The following is a 23,343-nucleotide window of genomic DNA, read 5'->3' as shown; positions in this document are numbered from 1 at the left end:
TGCAAACCAGGAATCAAGGGCAATAAGTTTCTGCAGTTTGCTTGATTTCGCTTTCCTCCTATGGCACAGCCAAAGAAAAAAGTTGTTAAGGTTGTAATAATCTGCACTGTACCATTCAGGTCTATCTGAAGAGACTGTCAGATCCTCACAGCTGCTGGAAGATATATTTGATCTTTTCACTGCTTGAGGTATCTGCCATGATGCTGTCTACTCCAAATGTTGGTTCCCCCCATGGATATCACCCAGCCATAACAATGGCCACCTAGCTTGATAGCCACTGCCCAGAGTCTCTAAGCAGACAGCACCTATTCCTCAGAAGATACAAGGAGGTAACAGCTCAGGCATCAATAGGATGTTCCCTCCATCCTCCGTAGCCAGGGGTCCACCACAGCACGGTTACCTGGTGACCCCCTCCACATAATTGGTTATCATGCTGGGTATTGGGCAATCTACCCTGCATATCTGCAAAGTTGAATGTCCAACCTAGACGAGTTAAGTTGGAAAATAAGAAGCACTGAAATGGATCACAACCCATGCTCACGACACACGTACTTACAAGAGTTCAGGTTCACAAATGCAGTGATGCACCACAGAGCATTCGCATTTGGCCGATAGTTTCTCCTTCTCTTCACATGCCAATAATATTACCAAAATCACTGATTATAATATTAACCGTCTTTCGGCTTCCATTGTATTCTGAGCCTTCCGCCTTTTGAATCTTTGTCATGTTAAAACTGTGTGCCAGATTGGGATCTGAAACTAGAATCTTTGCCTTTCATGGGCGTGCTCTACTGACTGACCTTCAAATGCATCTTGACATAAATAAAGTGAGAGTAAACATAGTTAGTTGTTTGTTTCAAATGATATAATCCCCAGAGACACAGTTCAGCTACCAATAGTATGTGAAAGTCAATTAAATTTGCTATCCAGTTTGTCCACCAGGCTGCATTTTTATTTGTTTATTTATTTATTTCTGGAACACAACAGGCTTACATCTTGAACAGGAAAATATTGCACTTTGCAAGTGAATTACTGATTAAATATGTTCTAAGACATTATAGTAAAATACGGTACTGATAGATTTGTAATTCTGGACAAAACTGATTATACTTGGAAGCAATGGAAGTGGTAGCTGGAACGATTTATACAGAAGCTATTGTTTCAAAATCTTGTAATACTCTTTTGTTGTTAGAAATTATAATAAGTGTTCAGTCTGTTGCAGCACAGTCGCTTCAGACTTCAGTGCTGGGTACAGGATGGGTTCTCCTGTACTGTGGCAGGTGTTGAATTAGGTGTAAATGAACTTGGTACTCTATTTATTGACTGGTTAAGTCCATACAGGAATACAATGGTAGCTGCCTGTGTCTTCAGGCAATGCGTGACATCCTCAGTGCGAAATGCTCAGGCAGCACAATAGCGCCTAAGATCTCAACATCCTGACTGACCAGGTACCCCGTCAGCTCAGCCAGCACAAGGCCAGACAGCTGTTGTACTCCGGCAATCCCACAATGTGTACAAGCACACCAGCCCGAACCCAAGACCCTTGAAGACAGGCTGGTATGTCAGACAGTGATGACTGCTGAACAGCCTCGTCCTGGCAGATCACGCACGAAGCCTGAACCATAACTTGATTCTGTTGGCTTCACACTGATGGCTCCAACTAGTAGATTATGCAGCTCAGTGGGGGCCACCATGATCTAGCTAATGATTCAATGAAGACATAATACAACATGCTTCTTTCTGCCAGTCTCTAAAAGTTCTTCTGTTGTTGTGGTCTTCAGTCCTGAGACTGGTTTGATGCAGCTCTCCATGCTACTCTATCCTGTGCAAGCTTCTTCATCCCCCAGTACCTACTGCAACCTACATCCTTCTGAATCTGCTTAGTGTATTCATCTCTTGGTCTCTCTCTACGATTTTTACCCTCCACGCTGTCTTCCAGTATTAAACTGGTGATCCCTTGATGCCTGAGAACAGGTCCTACCAACCGGTCCCTTCTTCTAGTCAAGTTGTGCCACAAACTCCTCTTCTCCCCAATCCTATTCAATACTTCCTCATTAGTTATGTGATCTACCCATCTAATCTTCAGCATTCTTCTGTAGCACCACATTTCGAAAGCTTCTATTCTCTTCTTGTCCAAACTATTTATCATCCATGTTTCACTTCCATACATGGCTACACACAATACAAATACTTTCAGAAACGACTTCCTGACACTTAAACCTATACTCGATGTTAACAAATTTCTCTTCTTCAGAAATGCTTTCCTTGCCATTGCCAGTCTACATTTTATATCCTTTCTACTTCGACCATCATCAGTTATTTTGCTTCCCAAATAGCAAAACTCCTTTACTGCTTTAAGTCTCTCATTTCCTAATCTAATTCCCTCAGCACTACCCGATTTAATTAGACTATATTCCATTATCCTTGTTTTGCTTTTATTAATGTTCATCTTATATCCTCCTTGCAAGACACTATCCATTCCGTTCAACTGCTCTTCCAAATCCTTTGCTGTGTCTGACATAATTACAATGTCATCGGCAAACCTCAACTTTTTTATTTCTTCTCCATGGATTTTAATACCTATTCCAATTTTTTTTGTTTCCTTCACTGCTTGCTCAATATACAGATTGAATAACATCGGGGAGAGGCTACAACCCTGTCTCACTCCCTTCCCAACCACTGCTTCCCTTTCATGCCCCTCGACTCTTATAACTGCCATCTGGTTTCTGTGCAAATTGTAAATAGCTTTTCGCTCCCTGTATTTTACCCCTGCCACCTTCAGAATTTGAAAGAGAGTATTCCAGTCAACATTCTCAAAAGCTTTCTCTAAGTCTACAAATGCTAGGAACGTAGGTTTGCCTTTCCTTAATCTAGCTTCTAAGATAAGTCGTAGGGTCAGTATTGCCTCACGTGTGCCGATATTTCTACGGAATCCAAACTGATCTTCCCCGAGGTCGGCTTCTACTAGTTTTTCCATTTGTCTGTAAAGAATTTGAGTAAGTATTTTGCAGTCGTAACTTATTAAACTGATAGTTCGGTAATTTTCACATCTGTCAACACCTGGGATTGGAATAATTATATTCTTCCTGAAGTCTGAGGGTATTTCGCCCGTGTCATACATCTTGCTCACCAGATGGTAGAGTTTTGTCAAGACTGGCTCTCCGAAGGGTGTCAGTAGTTCTAATGAAATGTTGTCTACTCCTGGACATTTGTTTCGACTAAGGTCTTTCAGTGCTCTGTCAAACTCTTCACACAGTATCATATCTCCCATTTCATCTTCATCTACATCCTCTTCCATTCCCTTAATATTGTCCTCAAGTACATAGCCCTTGTATAGACCCTTTATATACTTCACTGAAAAAATATACGGCAACCAGCCACTTTTTAATGCGTTTTTTTATTTACGCCAATATGCATTTCGGGTTTGCACCCATCTTCAGCTGGCAAATTATTGGCATAAATAAAAAACGCATTAAAAAGTGGCTGGTTGCCGTATTTTTTCAGTGAAATATCATTATCCACGGCCACGGAGCTCAACAGTCCAAATAAAATGGACAAATTGTTACCTCTATATACTCCTTCCACATTTCTGCTTTCCCTTCTTTGCTTAGAACTGGATTTCCATCGGAGCTCTTGATATTCATACAAGTGGTTGTCTTTTCTCCAAAGGTCTCTTTAATTTTCCTGTAGGCAGTATCTATCTTACCCCTAGTGAGATAAGCTTCTACATCCTTACATTTGACCTCTAGCCATCCCTGCTTAGCCATTTTGCACTTCCTGTCGATCTTACTTTTGAGACGTTTGAATTCCTTTTTGCCTGCTTCATTTATTGCATTTTTGTATTTTCTTCTACAATCAATTAAATTCAATATTTCTTCTGTTACCCAAGGATTTCTACTAGTCCTCGTCTTTTTACCTACTTGATCCTCTGCTACCCTCACCACTTCATCCCTCAGACCTACCCATTCTTCTTCAACTGTATTTCTTTCCCCCATTCCTGTCAATTGTTCCCTTATGCTCTCCCTGAAACTCTGTACAACCTCTGGTTTAGTCAGTTTATCCAGGTCTCATCTCCATAAATTTCCACCTTTTTGCAGTTTTAATCTACAGTTCATAACCAATAGATTGTGGTCAGAGTCCACATCTGCCCCTGGAAATGTCTTACAATTTAAAACTTGGTTCCTAAATCTCTGTCTTACCATTATATAATCTATCTGAAACCTGTCAGTATCTCCAGGCTTCTTCCATGTATACAATCTTCTTTTATGATTCTTGAACAATGTGTTAGTTATGAAGTTCTTCTATTCTTCTGTAAATAACTCCTGTCAGTATTTGCAACAATAACTTACTAAACTGATAGTTCAGTAACATTCGTATCCTCTTTGAATCAGAAATATTATATTTTTCTTCATGGCTGGCTCTCTCTCCCAAGGGTCTTGTTTAGCCTTCAGTTTTCTGTCAGATTCTTTTCGCAGTATCATCTACATTTACTTCCTCTTCCATTTTTAGAATATTGTCTTTGAGTTCATTTCTCTTGTATAGCTCTTCCACATACTCCTTCCAGATTTCCCTTCTTTTTCTTAGTATTGCCTCATCACCTCAATTCTAAATTCATACAACTGCTCCTATTTTCTCTAAAGATCTCTTTGATTTTTCTATAGGTGGCATCTTTCTAACAGTCCTGCAAAATTCCACTGCTCTGTGTTGCTCCTGTAATAATACCCATTTAGGCATTTTGCATGTTCTGCCATCTCATTTTTAGATGCCTGTACTCCTGTTTGCCCTCTTCATTTGCTGCATTTTTAAATTTGTTCTTTCGGCAATTAACTTCAAAATCTTGTATGTTATCCAAGGATTTCCACAAGGGATTGTCCTTTTTCTACTCTGCTGCCTTCACTATTCCATGCCTGAAAGTTACCTGTTCGACTTCTATCATCTTTCTTCCCCATTTCTGTCAACCATTGCATTCAATTCATCCAGGCCCAGTCTCCTTAATTTCCCACTTTTCTGCAATTTCTCCTGTTCACAACCAATGAATTATGGCCAGATTCCATATCTGTTTCTAGAAATGTTTGGCAGATTAAAATCTGCGACAAAATCTGTCTTACCATTATGAAACCTATCCAAAACTTTTTGTTACCTCCAGGTCTCTACATAAATGGAATAATTATATGTACTTTTTAAGTAACTGTTACAAATGATAAGACTTACGGGCAGTTTCATGGCCTGAGCCCAGCCCCATCGCCACTTTTTTTGTCCTCAATGCTTTATATATGCAAGAAACAAAGCTACTTTACAGTACAGGTTTGTTTTCCATGTTAAACTTAAGTTTAACTGGGTCGGAAATGTGTTTCACAAGCATAAACAAAAGAGGATATAATGCTTTTATCTCTAGGAGAGGGTGTTGACTGTTTTCCTTCAATTTAGCAGCCGATTACTTTGCAAAATTGTGGAAAATAGAATTTGGCCCAGAGAGAAAGCAAGGAAAGAAAAAAAATGCAGCAAATGTCCATTGTTAATTGGTGTGCACATCCACCGGGAAACATCCTGGTATGATTCTCCAGGACAGTATTTCTCAAGAGAATGAATTCATAAAGGTAGCAGTGGAAACATTTGACACAACTTGTCATGGACACTTTTAGCCTGCTCTCTCAGATAAGAAGTGCACAGTATTTGATACTGCCCCAATCAGTTACAATGATATACAGTGAACCTTTCAATTCCCATGCATGTAAATTTTCTTTGCTCGGGACTGTATTTTTGTTGCCTCTATAGTTTCATCTCATCTTCGACACAAAATTCACCAAAGGGCCATCAAATAGAAAGACTTGCACCAAGCAGCCAAACAGCTCCAGATGGGGTCTTCCAGCCAATAATGCCGTACATTCATTTCACTTCAGCCATCATTCTCGGCAGCATGCAGATATAACTACAGATCTGACATGAATTGCAGAAGTAACTATTGAAGTTGATCATGTTGTGCTAGTAACAATATTAAATGAATTATATTTTTATTTCAGTTTTTATTTTTCTATGTGACAGCCCAAATACTTTTGTTGTAAATGTTCTCACTGGGAATAAAATTATATCTGGAACCGAGTAGAAAAAAACATGAAATTATGAAGCAGGATTGCTGGCTAGTAGTTACCTTTGTGAGGCAAAATTTCAGTATTATCAACAGATGCGTGTAAAAGTAAATACACTATCCTAGCTTTCAGAACAGTTCATTTCTAAGAGAGGACAGGAGATAAGTTGGGGGAAATAAAAGAGGAATGACAGGGACATACATATTATACACCAGCTAATCAGTTGTTGCAAAACAGATGAGTCCTCCTCACTATGAGTAATATGACCTTTCTTTTTGACCTCCTCCACCCAACCTGCCATCTCCTTCCTCAGGAATGAACAAGCATAACTTCCGAGTGATTTTTAACAAAATTACTCAGTACATGAACTACTCAGCTCCCCAGTCTCTCAGAATTTCCAGATTTGTTCGTAATTGCCTGGCTTTGTATACATTCAATTCCCCTGATAATTTATAGATACGTTGCCACCCTCACATGGTACACCCAGTAAGGTGAAGTGCAATACCTTATGTAAATAAAAATGCTGTCCCCAGGACTGTGGGTAAGGAAGTCCAGTGTCCTATTACCATGGTGGAAGTATATGATACAATGAATGTTTGTATGCAACTGAAAACCTCATTTTCAATTACTGTGAAGTGAATTCTTGGTGATACATATTTGAAATACCATTTTATGATTACAAGAAAGCATATGGTTTAGTAAAGCTAAACATTAATAAACTGATTCAATGGTTCAGCAATGTTACAACTATTTTTGTAGCTTTTTGATATTTTGTGTGTAATTTTTTAGAAACAATCATGATGTTTCTTTTTATAATTCCAGTGATAGGAACTGTTCAGGCTGATGACTCTGTTTAGATATCCTACAGTAAGAGCTACAGTGATGAACTGATTAATTCAACTAATGTCTATATACTTATCATGCTGAACTTGTTAATTACTGCAGTGTTAAATCTTGCCACACAAAGAAGTTAAATTATTGTAATAGTCATTCCAGGGATGAGAACAATATTAGAAAAAGGACAGACTGCAGGTTCACTGCAGGAAGGCACACTGACTTGCGTACAAATACATTAAAAAGACTGTTACACATTTAGCTTTTGGCCAAAGCCTACTTCAGAAAAGCATTCCAAACTGGTCATGTGTGCATGAGGTGTGCTTGCTTGCATGAATGTGTTGTATGTGTCTTTTTTCTGAAAAAGGCTTTAGCTGAAAGCTAAATGTGTAACAGTCTTTTCACTGTGCCTGTCTGCAAATCAATGTGTCATCTTTACTATGGCTAGCAATCTATCTTCTCCTAATATTGCAGATATTCCAATCTGGAGTTTCCATTGTTTCATACCTGGGATAGATAGCAAACCCCATTGAAGAGCAACAGTATGGCATTAATGAATGGCAGATGAAGATAGAGATGTGACTTATACAAGACAAAATTAAACTAACTGGCACAATGAAACCTACAGTAGTGAATGTCCCCTGCAATATCCACAAAAAGATTAATTGAATCGGTTATTATGAAAAGGTCCTAAGTCCATAAAACATGATTTTGAGATATTCATAGAAAACTGTTTTATGCTTCAATGGTAGAAGATATGAAGTACTTGGATTTTTATACTCTGGTGTACCTGGAAACCATTAAATTTACGTCTTCAAATCATCAATTATTATTTTCATTTTCTCCAAATTAATTTTTTTATATCTTGGACTCACGACCTTTTTGAACCAAATTAAAATAAATAATAGTAAAACTATAGAATTTTGAGAAAATTTATTAATAAACACAAATTACAAATAACATGATCATCATTACAGATAAGCATTGTTGCAGCACTTTCCGTAGGTTTCATATATTTTTCATCTTCAGCTGTTGTAGGCCGAGTGGATAAATCAATATAAAAGTTTTTGTACTCCTCTGGAATATATTGTTCCTGGTTTTTTTTATATTGTTTATCTTAACTTTGTTTATTGCACATTTCTCTACATGTGTTAAGGTTGTTGGGAGTCTGTTATTTGCTAGGGGGCTTTAAAAGTCTGAAGGAGTTTTGAGTCAGTCCATCAATGAATGATCGGGTAGTAATACTCCTGGGTTGTGGCTGCCATACTTAAACATATTGTACTGTGAAACACTTAAGTCGACTTTCACTGAACTGTCTTTTCCCATTGTTTCTAAACTCTACAAATTGTGTTTAAATGATCTGGTCACCAGTCCTTATAGTTCTTAACAATGTTGTTATCCTCAAGATAGCTGATGAATGAGTTGTTTTTATTGGCAGAAAGTAGGATAAGTTCAATATATTCAATGCAGGGAAGTGGTACGTTCTGCATAAAATCCAGACATACGCCTTCGACATCTTCGTTTTGCTTGCACTTTTCCTGTACAGCTTTTATCTTTTTATAAAACTTTTTGGTCCTTTGAATATGAACCATTTGCCCAGCAACAATCACTCCTTTAGCTGAATCACAAAGGTAAGAGCTTTTTAGTTGAATTTTCAGTTCCTCACAGTAACCACAAACATCTTTTTGAGATCTGCCAGACCTCTAACTACAATTGTATAGTAAGTAACTATTACCTCGAATGATTCAATGTGTTCCTTTATATTATCAGTAACATCACCTTTTATAGCCCTGACTCTCCATCCCATGCTCTTACCCCTGTTTTAAATAGCAGTAGTCTCTTTCCCTGAACTCGAACATTTATTTGAAGTTCTTCTCCCTGCTTTTTCGATTATCCTTCCTTTGGTGTCTGCAGATAATTTCCATAATTTCCATCTTGCGCATCCTTGCTCCCAAATTCCTTGAACATTTCCAGGATCTGGACCCTGTCAATCTCATCAATGGCATCAAAACATCGAAGCTTACAAATGCAATAGAAGAAAGCAATGTTTAGAATAAACAAGGGAAACTTTGGCTCTAAGTTTTACTATACATATACAAAACATGTATTCAAATTTAGTTCTTAAATTCATACTTACATGGAATTTTTCCATGTTGCAGTTGAAGGAATGTTTTGTCCTTTGTAGTTAATTTACACTTCTCCTCATAATCTAGCCTTCTTTATTAAGATGTGTTTGTATTTACCATAATGCTGTATACCTTTCCTCTTGTTACAGCTGTTACCTTCTTCATATGAGTCCATGCTCTCTTTTCTGATTAAATTGCCACTATTAATGAAAGATTAGACAACCACCACACAGGATTTGCCTTACAATATGGTGCCAGCAATAGATCATGAGTCGGAACTGGTAAAGTCTGACTGTTATTAATGCAGGGATATAAACGGTAGGTTACTTCCAGTGATTTAAAAAATATTAAATAAAACTGATGAGAAGATGTAGTATGAAAAGTCATGAGTCCTGGACTCATGACATTTTCGAACAAACTAAATATTTTGGCAATGATTTTATTTGCTTTAGAGTTTGGCAGTGACTTTTTTGGCTTTAAAGGCAGAAACTCATGACATTCCCAACACAGATACATATGTCTACAGATGGAGAATGCAAAAATACTTAAATCTGAATTTGTGAAATATTGGACTTCACTGATTCAATTACATATGTGACCTATCAAAAATGATGAATTAACAACTTCGAGAGATATAGTGTTATTTGTAGTCTTTTCTTCAAAACTGGACTAAACATAGTAATGAACTTGTCAGTTAAGAGTACATAAACATTTTCCAAATAGTCAAAAATTGTTAAGAGGAGAAAAAATTATCATCACTGGTTCTGAAAGCTGAAGCAACTAATGAAAGGGAGAAGGCACAAAATATATCAGTGAAAGAGTTTATGTTTTTTGACAGCTGTATCTTAGTGGAGTTTCAATATATCTGCTGGTTGCTAAACAATATGAAGAAAATACAGAGCATATTATTGGTGATGAGAAACTTAATTCTCCAGCCTGCTGGGATAGTATGGTGGTGTTACAAGTTTGGCTAGCACTGCGGCACATAGTTGTAGCTCTTCAATCAACTCAAATTATGTTCACACTACTACTGAAAATGGAAGGCCCACAACGGTCAAATTTTTAGAAAGTAAACTGCAATGTTGTTCTGAAACCAACTGCAAGTCAACACATTACAATTGGTTACATGAAGTGCAAGTTTCAAATTTAAGTATTAATAACTAATTTTAAATAAGCTTGCAACCCATCCTTCAGTCCTGTAAAGCCCCTGCCCCCAGTTTGCTAGCCTCTGGCCCACACTCACTTCCACCCTTACTTCTATCCCCATTCCACTCATCCTACAGTCATGTTCTTCCCTACACAGTCCCCCTCTTCCTCTGTTCTCCCTCCTCCATCCAGCCCAGTCCTGTAGGTTACACTCTCCCCCCCACCTGCGGCAGAATGAGCTCATCTGTGCCACATTCCTAGCTCCTACCACCCTTTCCCTCTTACCCACTTCAACTGACAAACATCTTGCACTAGCAGCGCTGCAGTGTTTGCACAACATAGTTGGTTGTGATACTGTAGCCGTGCAAGTGTCTGTGTGTTCTGTTAGCTCTGAAGCAGTATTTGTCTAAAGGTCAACAAACATCTATTTTGTTTTGACAACTCGATGTCTCTACTTTAGGGTCATTTGTTATCTTTACTCTTCTATTACTTGTATTCCCCTGAAAATTTTTCATTGCCACATAAAAATTGCAAGTTTCTCTCTCTTTCTTTTTCCTTGCAACTGGTTGTAAGTCAACACATTACAACTGGCCATGCATTTCCTGTTGCACATCGTCACCATATGCAGGAGTGAAACCTCACAAGTTTATTGCAACTTCGCGGCAATAATTGTAAAAAAAAAAGATCACTTTACATTTTTATTAAACTGCCACCAGAAACAACAAACAATTGTACAAAAGAGATATTTCAAATAAATTAAGGACAGTAACATTACAGACTGGCACACGAGTTTTACAGCATTCAGAAATCCATAGGACCAAATTTCCTTTACTTAGAAAATCCTTCTTTCAAGTACATGGAATGATCACTCCTCATAAGTTAACACAGATGTCTAGAAGTGACTCCTGTCTTCAATTCTTGCTTATCACAACAACACACTGAATTAAGTTCATGAGATTACATTTTTGTGCTGTACTATAGATATCACTTTCAAAAAGTTTGTATGAGATAACCATCTCCACTTTTAAATAATTTTTTATCACATCACTGTTTTTTCTGTTAAATGTGTATGAAGACCAGGTACCATAAATTTACATAAGAGTACAGTTTGAGTAGCACAGCTCATGAAAAAAAAGTACAAAATAGTAAATTTGTATGAACATACAAAAGGTGAATGGTTGATGGCCAGACAGCAACTGTGTCACATTTTAGTACGCAAACATCTATAGCTCTAGCTCGACAAACTGCTAAGTACACCAATTTAGGAGGATAGAGTTGCAAACATTATTAGTCAGCTAATTTACCTGACAGTAGCAATTAAAGTTTGATTGTTCTATGCTTCCCCACTTTGTTTTACTGAATTTATTAAGAAAAGAGTTAATATTTCCCTTGCTGTAGTGGTTAGTATGAAACAGTTAAGACTGGTCCCATTTCCCTATTTCACAGTATAAAAATAAATAAAGCAATTTAAGACCCTCCTCTGGTAATTTAATTAACAAAGGATTCACAACTTCTTCCCTTTGATAAGTTTGCTCTGCTGTGTGGTCACACCTGAGTTACAGATACTATTGACACAGGAATCTGATTTCTTGAAAGCTTTGTTTTTGCATGAGTTTATCAGTCACTTTCATTGCATTCACGAACATTTACAGAATGACTCTCTTCTTGTCACATTTTAAAAATGATTTATGTCATATTAAAATAAGAATATTTTTGTCATGATAATTTAAATTCAAGACTTTTAATAGCAACAATATTATAAGGTAAATAACAACACTAGAAATGTACTAACATTTTGCAAAGTGGCTGACAAAATGTTTTATGTTTCAAAAGAAAATCAGTCTTCAAACTAAAATACATGTCATATATAGACAAAACAGTCTTAAAACACATATTGAAAAGAGTGACTCATAAGAAAAAAGAATAATGCAGAAAATTTTGAAACTGTTGGACTGTCTTCTGTCCAATAACAAGGCATACTTTACAGTGCTCCACATAGTAGTTGAAAAAAAGGATACAACTGAAAGAGAGTACAGAAAATGTCCCTCCAGAAAGCATTATGGACATCTGATGATTGGAAATGTAAACTCCTATGAGAATAAAAAGTATTTCACTGTTGAGCATCTCATTTAATGGCTTTTCCTCATCAAAAGTGTTGCACACATTTTGAATCTGAATCATCCTTTAGCTTTATACATGAACATTGCACAGTGTTTTGTTAATGACTTTTCGTCTCCAATCTACGCAAATAAGCAACTGACTATTATTGAAAGAGACCCTTGGAGTCCTATATATTATTAATCTTCACTACTTAAATTCTTCATTAATTAAATAAGCACAACCTATGGGATGTTTTAAATTATTCTTTGGTAAAATTGGAGGTAAATTCTGCAAATCAAAAATATAGACACCCTTTTGCTGTTAAACTGCAATCTTTCATTGAAATTCAATTCAAACTGAGATCACAGTTTTGTAAAGTTATACACACTAGCATGGGTACTGCATCAGACTACATCCCATAGAGGAGATGCTATTTAAAACACAGCAATAATTCTTACCCTCTACAGCTCTGTGTCTATACTAAAATACATTATTTTTCAACAGTTACATAACCCCTTTACAGGCTACAACATAAACTTTAAAAGATTCAACATTAAAGCTATGCAAACAGTAAAACATGTACAATATAAAAAAGTGCCTACTCTCTTGTTTATGATGCCTTTTAAAGCCTGTGATTTGCCTCTGAAGTACATAACATATTTTGATTGGTTTTTTTTCTGCTTCATAAGGTCACTTTCTCAGTACATTGGCAGACGTTGTGTGTGTTTCCATTTAGCTGAACATCAACTCTTGCCTCATGATAGATCCCATAACACACTCAGAATTGTACACTTCTGGAACCAAATGAAAAGAAGCAATAAATAGCAAAATAGCAAATCATTGTAGAATCTTGGACATGTGGTTTCTCTAATGTAACTAAATGAAAAGCTGGTTGCACTGTGCATATACGCCTCCTTTTTTTTAACACCTTCATCGGCCTGCAACACATTTATTTCAGTATTTAGTGTGATTCCACAATTATAGTAGAAACTTTCAGAGGTGATGGATAAGGGTAACTATCAATATGAGGTAAGGGACACTGGTCTGAAAACAACCAAGTCAAAAGTTAAGTGAAAATGGTTCTCATACCTCCAACAGTGGAATACATGTACAGACTGTAGGCTGACCAACTTTAGGGGGTACTAGTATGGACCAATGCAAGAAAAAAAGTGTCTAGTAAACAGGGGCTATGGCCACTTGTTCAACTCCGATACTGTGAAACACATCTTTTATACTGCAAGCTCTTTTTTTTGGGGGGGGGGGGGGGGGAGACAGTGTGGATACAAATAATTAAAACAAGTCCAGTAAATATGGGCCCTGAGGTGCATACATTGAGAGCTATGCGCACTTGGTTGGTAAAGATATGTGTTTCACTGAAGCAAAGATGAACAAGCATACACAGCTAAGATATGCATTTTAGAGCCCATATTTAATGGACCTTTTTTCTTGTTTTGGTACATTCTATCTACTCCAATAATATGGAAAGCAAAGAGCTTACTGCAGAAGGGGTGTGCTTTTTTAGTATCAACTGTAGAGCCCGTGTTTGCTAGACGTTTTTCTTGTTTTTGACCATGCTAACACCTCTAAAAGTTGCCTGCCCTACAGTCTTATTGACCACAGTACTGATGCACTTATTCCACCATCATGAGGTATCAGAACAATTTTCGCCCATAATTTTCAACATGCTTATTTCCAGAACAGAGTCCCTAATCCTCAAATTGATACATCAACCTTGAAAATTTTGATCATCATCATCATGCAATCACCCTGTATAATAACTTTGTTATGTAATAATTACAGATTTGTTACTACATTGTTGTTATTTGGTACTTTCTTGGTGTTAGGTGAGAAACAAATTTTTGTAGCACAAAAAACTGTAGTGTAATAGCAAATCTGTATAACAGAATTATTATGCACAAAAACAAACATGTATTACAGACCACTGATGATGCTTTACAAATACAAAGAAGCATAACGTGTAAAATAGGATACAAACAATCTTTGATTTTGTTGCATTAACGGGTAAGCACAGATGCACCTAAGGAATGGTGGTAAGTTCCTATGGGACCAAACTGCTGAGGTCATCGGTCCCTAGGTCTACACACTACTTAATCTAACTTAAATTACCTTATGCTAAGAACAACACACACACACACCATGCCCGAGGGAGGACTTGAACCCCCGCATCAGGGGGAGCCATGCGAACTGTGGCAATGCACCTGAGACTGTGCGGCTACCCCGTGGGGAGACTAAGGAATGACAAAAAACATAAAAAGCTGGAAATACTATGCGAAACATTTATAAAGAAATATGCAAGAAAGTGATTATATATATAAAGGGGATGGGCACAGTACTAATATGTTCAACATCATTAAAGCATTACAGTCAAAAATTTTTCCAACACACAGGCATTGTTGCTAACGTACTATACACAAGCGGCATTTTACCTGCAAGTTTAAAAGTAAGTGTTCATTTCATGGACAACGAAAGTATTACAGTAGTATGTGTACCTGAAGAAAACTGATGAGGAGTTGTGCAACAACAAAATAAAGTCTACAATTTTATACCCAATTTCAAATCATCACTTTGACATTTCTGTTCACGTGTGCATTTTGTAGAGCAAATAGAAATAATGAGCAGGGATTTTCATGTAATCACACTTGTGATGGTTGCTTCCATCTTTGTGTTGTTCACCATGGGTGACAAAAAGAAAGAAGACAAATATGACACAAACAAGGAGAGTAATACTGTTTCATGTACAGACAGCCAAAAAAACAGACAAAGTAATGAAGATTACAATTTAACAAACATGCTATGATAACGCTGTTAAGCAAGTAGGCACAAGCTAGGATGGGTAGGAAAAAAAAGAGTGTTCTATTCAAAGGAACCAGCAGGTGTGAGATCCCACGGAAAAACTAAATTTGTATGGTTAGTCAGTGCCTTAACAACTGTACTATATCATATGTGTAAGGAATAAGGGTGGTGGAAGGGGGAAGGTACGAGGGGAAGACACACAATTCTAGTAAGCATATAGATTTGCTTGCAATTTGATTTACTGGGTTGGTGCACAAGTTCATTACTTTTTTCCATAAGTTTAACAAACACAACACATACACAAAACAGAAACCTTAGTCATCAATAATACATTCTCTCTCACTATTTAGAACAGTCTGCCAATGGTGGGGTAACTTTCTGATTATAGACTGTAGAAATCACATTGTTTTGAGGCAAAGAACTCATTGTGCCATGTTCAGAAGTTATTTTTCACTTGGAAAGGAAGTTTCTTTAAGGTTGTTTAACAGAGTGTGGAAAAGTTAAAAATCTGAGGGTGGAAGATCAGATGAATAAGGTACGTGCAGAATGACTTCCCAAACAATCTCCTGTACAGTATTTTTTGTCAGTATAGCAGAACATGAGCGAGAGTTATTGTGGAGTGTCATCACTTCACATAGTCTTCCTGGTTGTTCTTGGAATGCGTCTATAAGATGTCACAGTTGTTGACAATTAATGTCAGCCTTGAGGGTTATACCTTGGGGAAGCAATTCATAGTACATCACACTATCACCGCTCCACCAAATGCTTAACATTATCTTCCATGGATGCATGCAGGTCTTTGCACAGGAAGTTGCTGGTAGTCAGCAGTGGTCAGTGTTCCTCACGAGCCAAATGATGAAGAGCAAGCAGAGATGTACATATGGCCACCCACTCATTTTTGTAATTTTGGCTTAGAGCATGTGGTACCCATTCACTCAATGTATGAACCTTCCCTAATGCATAGGAATGTTGTACAATAGTGGTATGACCACAGTTCATCACATTTCCAGTTCTCTTGTACACTGATGTGGATCATTGTGCATTAATGTGTTTCAACAATCTTCAACAAACTCCAAAGGTCTTTCTGAATGTGGAGAGTCACTAATGTCACAATTATCCTCCCTAAAATGAGAAAACCATTTTCTTGCCATGCTCTATGCAATGGGATTACCCCCATACACAGTGCAAATGTTACCCTTTACTGAAATCATGTCGTAAATGTTCCGATTTCTCCATTTGGCACTTTATTTTCTAGCATCTGCAGCTCCACTCACTATCTCCAAATGACAAATGTAAATTCAAACAGTAATGATGAACTACAAATAAAAAATTACAATTGATAAATAAACCCGTACCAACCAGAACACTAACATGCAAAACAAAAATGCTACAAACTAAGCAACAACCTAATGTCATTAAGTCAAACATGATAATATATGTAGGAAAAGAGAGAAGGCTACTTACCATACAGAAGACATGTTAGCAGACAGGCACAATTAAAAGACATTTACAGAATTCATTCTGATCTGAGCTGCTGGAATTGGCAGTCATGTGCATGTGAGATGTGCTTGCTTGTGCATATGAATGCTGTGTGTTTCTCTTTTGCTGATGACGGCTGTGGCTGAAAACTATGTGTAGTCTGCAACTTAAAGTGTTTTCTGTCTAGTTTGTAGCAATCTCTCTTTTCCTATATACATTATTGGATGTTATATATTATTGTGGAAATCTATGTTTTTCTATGTTGTTAACATTCATATGTGGAGTTTCCATTGTATGATATATGCGTTCTTTAAGTTAAAAAAATAGAATATGTAATACTTTAATTAAGTAAATGTAGTTAGACAATTCACTTAACTTTCCAACATTGAAAATGTGGCCAGTTAAATGAAAGATTCTTCAATTACTAAGTGACTACATTTCTTTCATGAGCTACAGTGAAGCAGAAAAGGGAAGCAAATATTTCAAGGTGTGAACATGGCATGTTGCTCATTCAGCTTCCCCAATAACTAGAAAAGCTTTTGAAATCAGTAAGTCTCTTATTTGTTGTGATACTCACTACAAACATCCTTTAACAAGTGAACTGTGATCCATAACTCCCCAATGACTATTTAGCTCAGCCCCTTTGTTCCCTACATTGTTTAAACTGCTTACTTACACATCTATCTTGTGACCAAAAATATTTACACACATACCTACAACAATAAATTTTTACACTGAAGCCTCCACGTGCATTCTATTAGGGCTCTGTAAACAATTTGCCTTGGAGTCTATACTCTCAGTGGCAAATACTGATTAAGTTGCCAAAGACGTCTTGGGAGATGGAGGCTCTTTCTTTACAGACCACAACAACAACAACAAAATTGTTCAGCCCATTGATATTCAGTTTAAATAAGAACAATAAATAGGCTGTTTATAACTGGTCAATTTTGTTGTGAAATTTTTTTCCTCTCAAGTATGTAATGCAAATGGTTTGTTGCTACTTGATATGAATAATTCCCTTCCCTGAATGTTTAATGAGAAGAGAGCAAGTAGGAGGCCAACTATCCGCCAAAATTCTCTCATGTGACATGAGCTACAAACGGGAAGAAGATCTCACATTATCTCCCCCAAAACCAGAGAGAACTATGAACCCTGTGGAAACTATTATATGCTGGTCCCCAACTGGTGAGTACATGTAATTTCAAAAGAATACCATACCATAATTTACCATTTATCATCGTTTAGGAATCCACAAATTACAAGGCCAAGGACTGTTAACAGTGTGGCAATGAATTTAAATTTAATAGTCTGAAACCATGAATTAATAAAATAAACAATAAATAACAGGATTAGATGAAGAATGTGGCATGCCAGAAAAGAGGTGGTGGTGGTGGTGGTGGTGGTGGTGGTGGTTAGTGTTTAACGTCCCGTCGAGAACGAGGTCATTAGAGACGGAGCGCAAGCTCGGATTAGGGAAGGATTGGAAAGGAAATTGGCCGTGCCCTTTCAAAGGAACCATCCCGGCATTTACCTGAAACGATTTAGGGAAATCACGGAAAACCTAAATCAGGATGGCCGAAGACGGGATTGAACCATCGTCCTCCCGAATGCGAGTCCAGTGTGCTAACCACTGCGCCACCTCGCTCGATAGAAAAGAGGTGGAAATATGTGTATTTATTCAATATTTGTAATTTTTGTGTTTTATGTTATGTTACTAAAAATTATGCTATATCTGAAAAGATATAGTATGTAATCATAACAGAATAGAGCTGAACCACTCTGCCTTACTTTTGAGGGTATGGTTGTAAGAGAAAATGGATTACAGTTTATATGTCTGTCAAAGGCTCTGCACCTAAATTATAGGTTGAGTCGTTTCCGTGGCTCCTTATTTGCATCCCATCCAGGACTTTCTTGCATCATATTAATAATAAGGTTTGTTAAATAGGTTGGGTTTATGCACCTTTATCAAAGATTTTTCATCCATTGCACTATGGGGAAAAAAGTTGTGAGATTGCACCAAAGTAGCAAATTCTAATTCTTCACTCCATATGGACCCCACCCCTTCCTTCAAAGTAGAGATGGCTAATGCACACCTGTGCAATAGTGGAAGAAATTTTCACGGTCAGTATTTTACTTTCAACGGGATGAGAAGTGGTGGCTTACAGCTACTGATCATCATACTTTGTGCCAATGACCAAGGTTAAATTCCAAACTTCTTCATAGTCCCTCATGGTGAGGTCATGTGACATTGTTGCTGATGATCTGCTAGTCAGCAGGGGATATTTCACTGGATTTACTCCTTGGTGCTACTGGAGAGAAGTAAACTGTGTGTCAGTGGCAGGTTCACCCTCCCTTCCCTTCACCCACAACAACAAAAACATAGCACTACACTGTACGAGACCCATCACAGTTATCCAAATTACACAAACAAACATCTGACATTTCATAAATGGTCAGAGAAATGCAATCTTCACTGGGACCTTGCCCAGAATAGCAATATAAGGCTCTTGCATCTTCCACCAACACTCATTTTACTAAGAACATTCTGTAGTATGTGACTACAAGCTTCCACATACATTCAGTTTTCTTTGAAATACACCATATACGGAATATAGAGAGACTTGATATTGCACTGAGAAAACACTCACCATAACCAGAGGGAAAACACTGCAGGAGAAGATGCATATCATGTTTCACCGAAACTATAACAAAACGTCGACCATCCTGTCGTGCTTCTAGGGCATAGTTTCGCAAGGCCTTCCGTCTCTTCTCCACTGTTCCGCCAGCACATTCAATCATTTCAGCGAGAGCTGATGGAGACGGGTTGATGCCAGGAGTCATAAAAAAAGTTATTCCCTGTTAAATAAAACAGTTATTAAATATCACATAATAGATGTTCACTTACATTAAAAAAACCTAGCTGAGCACTCGGCATTGCCTGGGTATTTATTTATTCAAACCTCCTATTAGTTCATCTTTTCCTGCCCCTTCTCTCTGTCCATCTCCTCACCCTTCTTCCTCATCCACATACCCACTACCCCTCTCCATCTTGTACCTGCCTCCGACACTTCTCCCTCCTCCCCTTCTCACTAATCTTCCCCTTCACCTCTTTCTGCCCATCTCCTGCCAACACTATCTGTCAATCTCCTCCCGCCTCTCTCTGTCCATCTCCTCCTACCACACCTGCCTGTCCATCTCCCCCCTCTCCGTCAATTCATTCTCCCACGTCTATCTGTCAATCTCCTCCTCCCCCACCTCTATGCTCATATCCTCTTCCACCATCTCTCTTGTCCTCTCTCTGACCATCTCCCATCTGTCCATCTCTGCCTTCCCCTTCTATCTGTCTGTCCATTCCCTCCCTGTCCTCTCACTCTCAACCCCCCCCCCCCCCCCCCCCCCCGCCTCACTGCCCCGTGTCTCTTTGCTCAGATGTGCCCTTACACACATATAGCACCTCGAATGCATTCCAATACTACCCACACAACACATCTGTCACACATGTCAACTTAGATGTCAGGGGTTATCAACCCTTTTCCCATTATCCCATCCATATAGGCGCTTGGTGATTTTAATTGCCACAGTACTACTTCCCAGACAGTATTGTTTCATGCCGACCTTCGGACAGTACTGTATCATGTGAACCTTGAATAGGGCAGTAAAATGAATAAAAATTTTTAAGTCCCAGAGCCAAGCTATCTCCCTATATTACGGCAATGTTGACACAAGGGACCACAATGAAAACATTTTGTCACGGAGACTGACTCAGGGCAAAACACAACATCGGCACTTCTGGCGAGCCAGGCAGCAGACTTCAGCAGAATGTAGTGGGTCAGAGCAGCCAAACAGAGTCACATCACCTTCATTATGTGACAAAAGAAACGCTAAGGCGAATGCAACAGATGGTACCTACAGCTTTCTTATGAACCAAAGCAAAAGTAAAACTGCTGATACCTTCATAGTAGCAGGCCCTATGCAGTCATGATGAATAATGTTGCGTAAACATTAGTTTAGCCCGTAAGGCAGTCAGTCAGACAGATCAATCGAGTATGCGACGTTAACACTCAATTCCCTGATTGCAGTGAAGTGACATCTGGCACAAGTCTGTTGTAGATTTCATGCACACTACAGACTACAACAGCTGCTACTGAGAGAGATGGCTACCTCGCCTTAATCACCAATTGCAGAGTTCAACACCACAATCTGTTTCCGTCGCTGATCGGTGGACCTGGAGTTCTTCGGTCCCACCAAGATCAGGAAAACAGCGTTCCTGACATTCAGGTGGACTCAATGGGGCTTACCTAGATGGCAGGTCAATATCACTGAACTTCATGGCTACACAGCAACCGCCATCACGGTGCGACAGATGAGAAGAAGGGTGGTGAGCAGGACGGGACAGAGCACCTCGCAACTCGGCATGTGTAAGTTCAATACACACGCTGCCGTCACACACTGCTGCAGCATTGTGGTACAGCCACAGCCAGGTCCACTGCAAGCGGCAAACTGCCAGTGCAGCAGAGGCTGGAATGAAGTGCGAGATGTTAGCTGCTGTAAGCCAGTTGAATGGCACTTACATTGCAATTTCTCAGCAGGCACTGACAGACGATCCCAACCACAAGTCAAGATGCTATCTGCATTTTTATGGAAATAAGAAACTAATTCTGAACCTTCTTTCACTGTGCCTACTGAATACGACGGGTCACTAACATACTTCTGTGGAAGTGGAAGAGTGCGCTCCCAATAGTAGCTTTCTGCAAAATTGGTGTCAGGAAGTGGTCGTCTTTCTGATCTACATCAGAAGGCTGTATGAGTATTTCATACAGAGCCACAACAGCAGTTACAATAATCATGGAGTGAATCATTGAAAAGCTTTGTTTCTCACCCAAGTTCATTTTGGTGTATCAATGTCCAGAATAAGAGACAGTGATTTCTGGGTTACTTTTTGCAATGCCTAATATCTCAATTTAAGAGGAGTTACAGTACAATGTATTTTGTAACAGTACATTGTAAAATCTGTCGAGGCACAGAGTGCCTTTTCATAGGTTTATTCCTGTAATATATTCCATTGGCAATATGGTCATGCAAAAGATAACTTTTTTAAGTGTCAATGGTGTCAATGAGACAAAGTAATAAGTAAATTTTGATATTCATTATAGTGTATATTGTGTGTGGTGTGTAAGGCTTATTTTGATAGAAAAGGAAGCTGCAAAAATATGGCACAAATGCGAGCAACTACTACAGCAGACACAATATCAGCTCTGGCAGAACAGGTTACATTATTAAAGAAAGAGAAAGAGGACAAGCAGATGGCACAGCAGTTACATAACCTAATGGGAGAGCCTTCACAGTCAGGCCTCAGTCAAGTTAAATCAATACTGGCAATACCTTCCGCATTTGTGGACCCTATGGTCGCTAGTCTTATTTTTCCCTTTTTCTGGGAAAACATCAGAGGATGGCTCCATTTTTATTCAGAATGTGTTGTCCACAGCCAGCTTGTGCTACTAGTCTGAACAAACATCATTGCACTTTCTGGGTGAGGTTACGATGTACATCATGTACCATGAGGTTTCAAGTAAAGTAACCACAATTACAGAGTTGGCATATGGCTTACAGCAACTGTACAGGAAACAAAATAGTGCTCATTTCTTTTGAGAAAAGTAATTTTGAGACAACTGCCAAATGAGACCACCAAAGCATTATCGGACAGGATACGCAAGCTGAACATCCAAACTTACGAGTTGACTAACAAACCGGACAGTGATCCAGTTTTATTGAGAGAGGCTGAGGATAGGGCACTGGATCTGTTGCTAAAGGGGCTTCTCCAGAATTTTTTTGCAGGCTGAGAATGGAAAATCCACTAGATGTAGTAGCAGCACTGCAGGCAACCAATAAGCTGCAAGAGATAGACAGTACTACTGAGTCTTGGAATGATCAGGAAATGTTTCTGTTGAACAAAGAATGTTATCACTGCAGAAGAAAGGGTCATTTTAAAGCACAGAGTTGCCAACCACAATGTTTGTCAATTGATTGGTCATAAGGCATAGGAGTCTAGGTCAAAGGAACAGGGTAACTACAATGGGAAAAAGAAATCATTAAATGACAATGGTAATCTTCCTTCCATCGAGAAGCATTCCCATTAATTGAGGTGTTTTCTGAAACAATGACTTAATGGCAATATATGGAAATATAGATGTAAACATCAAATATTTGACGACATGTTTTCATTCATTTAAATCCCATGTACATGGACAAAATTTCACTCAAACAGAAATGACATATTGTTGTTTCAGGATAAATGACACAACACTGTTCTACGTACAACTTACATGCTGATTTGAGCTTAAAATACAGTACCACATTTAAGTTATTCTTCCACAAATCACTGTATAACATGAACAAGAAAATGACATTTTCCATATTTGACTATTGAACAGTCATCAAATCTAAAAGTAGCATAGTCAGGCTGTGAAGCAATAAAATATATTTTTATTCAGCAAACACAATTAGTTTTCAAAGCAACAGTACAGTGTAAAGGTGTTCCTGAAGGCATTATACCAACGAACATAACACACAATAATCCTCTTTAAAAATGTATTAATATAATCATCCACAAAGTGAAAGAAATGCATTTATTCAATTACAGACATAAATAGTACACAACACAGTCCTCAACAAAGATCTGCAACAGTCTATGCATGATTACTATTGATCACATGTCTGTTTCGCATCCTGAGCAGTCATTGTCTGCCACAGATGCACAA

General features: G+C 38.2%; 1 protein-coding gene across 6 annotated transcripts in view; it reads right to left on the bottom strand.

Moving 5' to 3' along the window:
- Positions 1-10,876: 10,876 nt before the first annotated feature.
- LOC126284081 (PAX-interacting protein 1-like) overlaps positions 10,877-23,343 on the bottom strand; it is a 163,152-nt gene continuing 150,685 nt past the window's right edge. For all 6 annotated transcript variants that reach the window (XM_049982720.1, XM_049982724.1, XM_049982722.1 and 3 more), the window contains 2 exons: positions 19,234-19,441; positions 10,877-13,086 (listed from right to left, as the gene is read on the bottom strand). In XM_049982720.1, the coding sequence (XP_049838677.1) occupies positions 13,025-13,086; positions 19,234-19,441 (270 nt within the window). In that variant the 3' untranslated portion in view covers positions 10,877-13,024. The remainder of the gene's footprint in view (positions 13,087-19,233; positions 19,442-23,343) is intronic.

Source organism: Schistocerca gregaria, chromosome 8 (genome assembly GCF_023897955.1).
Source record: "Schistocerca gregaria isolate iqSchGreg1 chromosome 8, iqSchGreg1.2, whole genome shotgun sequence".
Lineage (NCBI taxonomy): Eukaryota > Metazoa > Arthropoda > Insecta > Orthoptera > Acrididae > Schistocerca > Schistocerca gregaria.
Note: the sequence above shows the minus strand (reverse complement) of the source record. Positions and strands in the feature narration are given on the sequence as shown.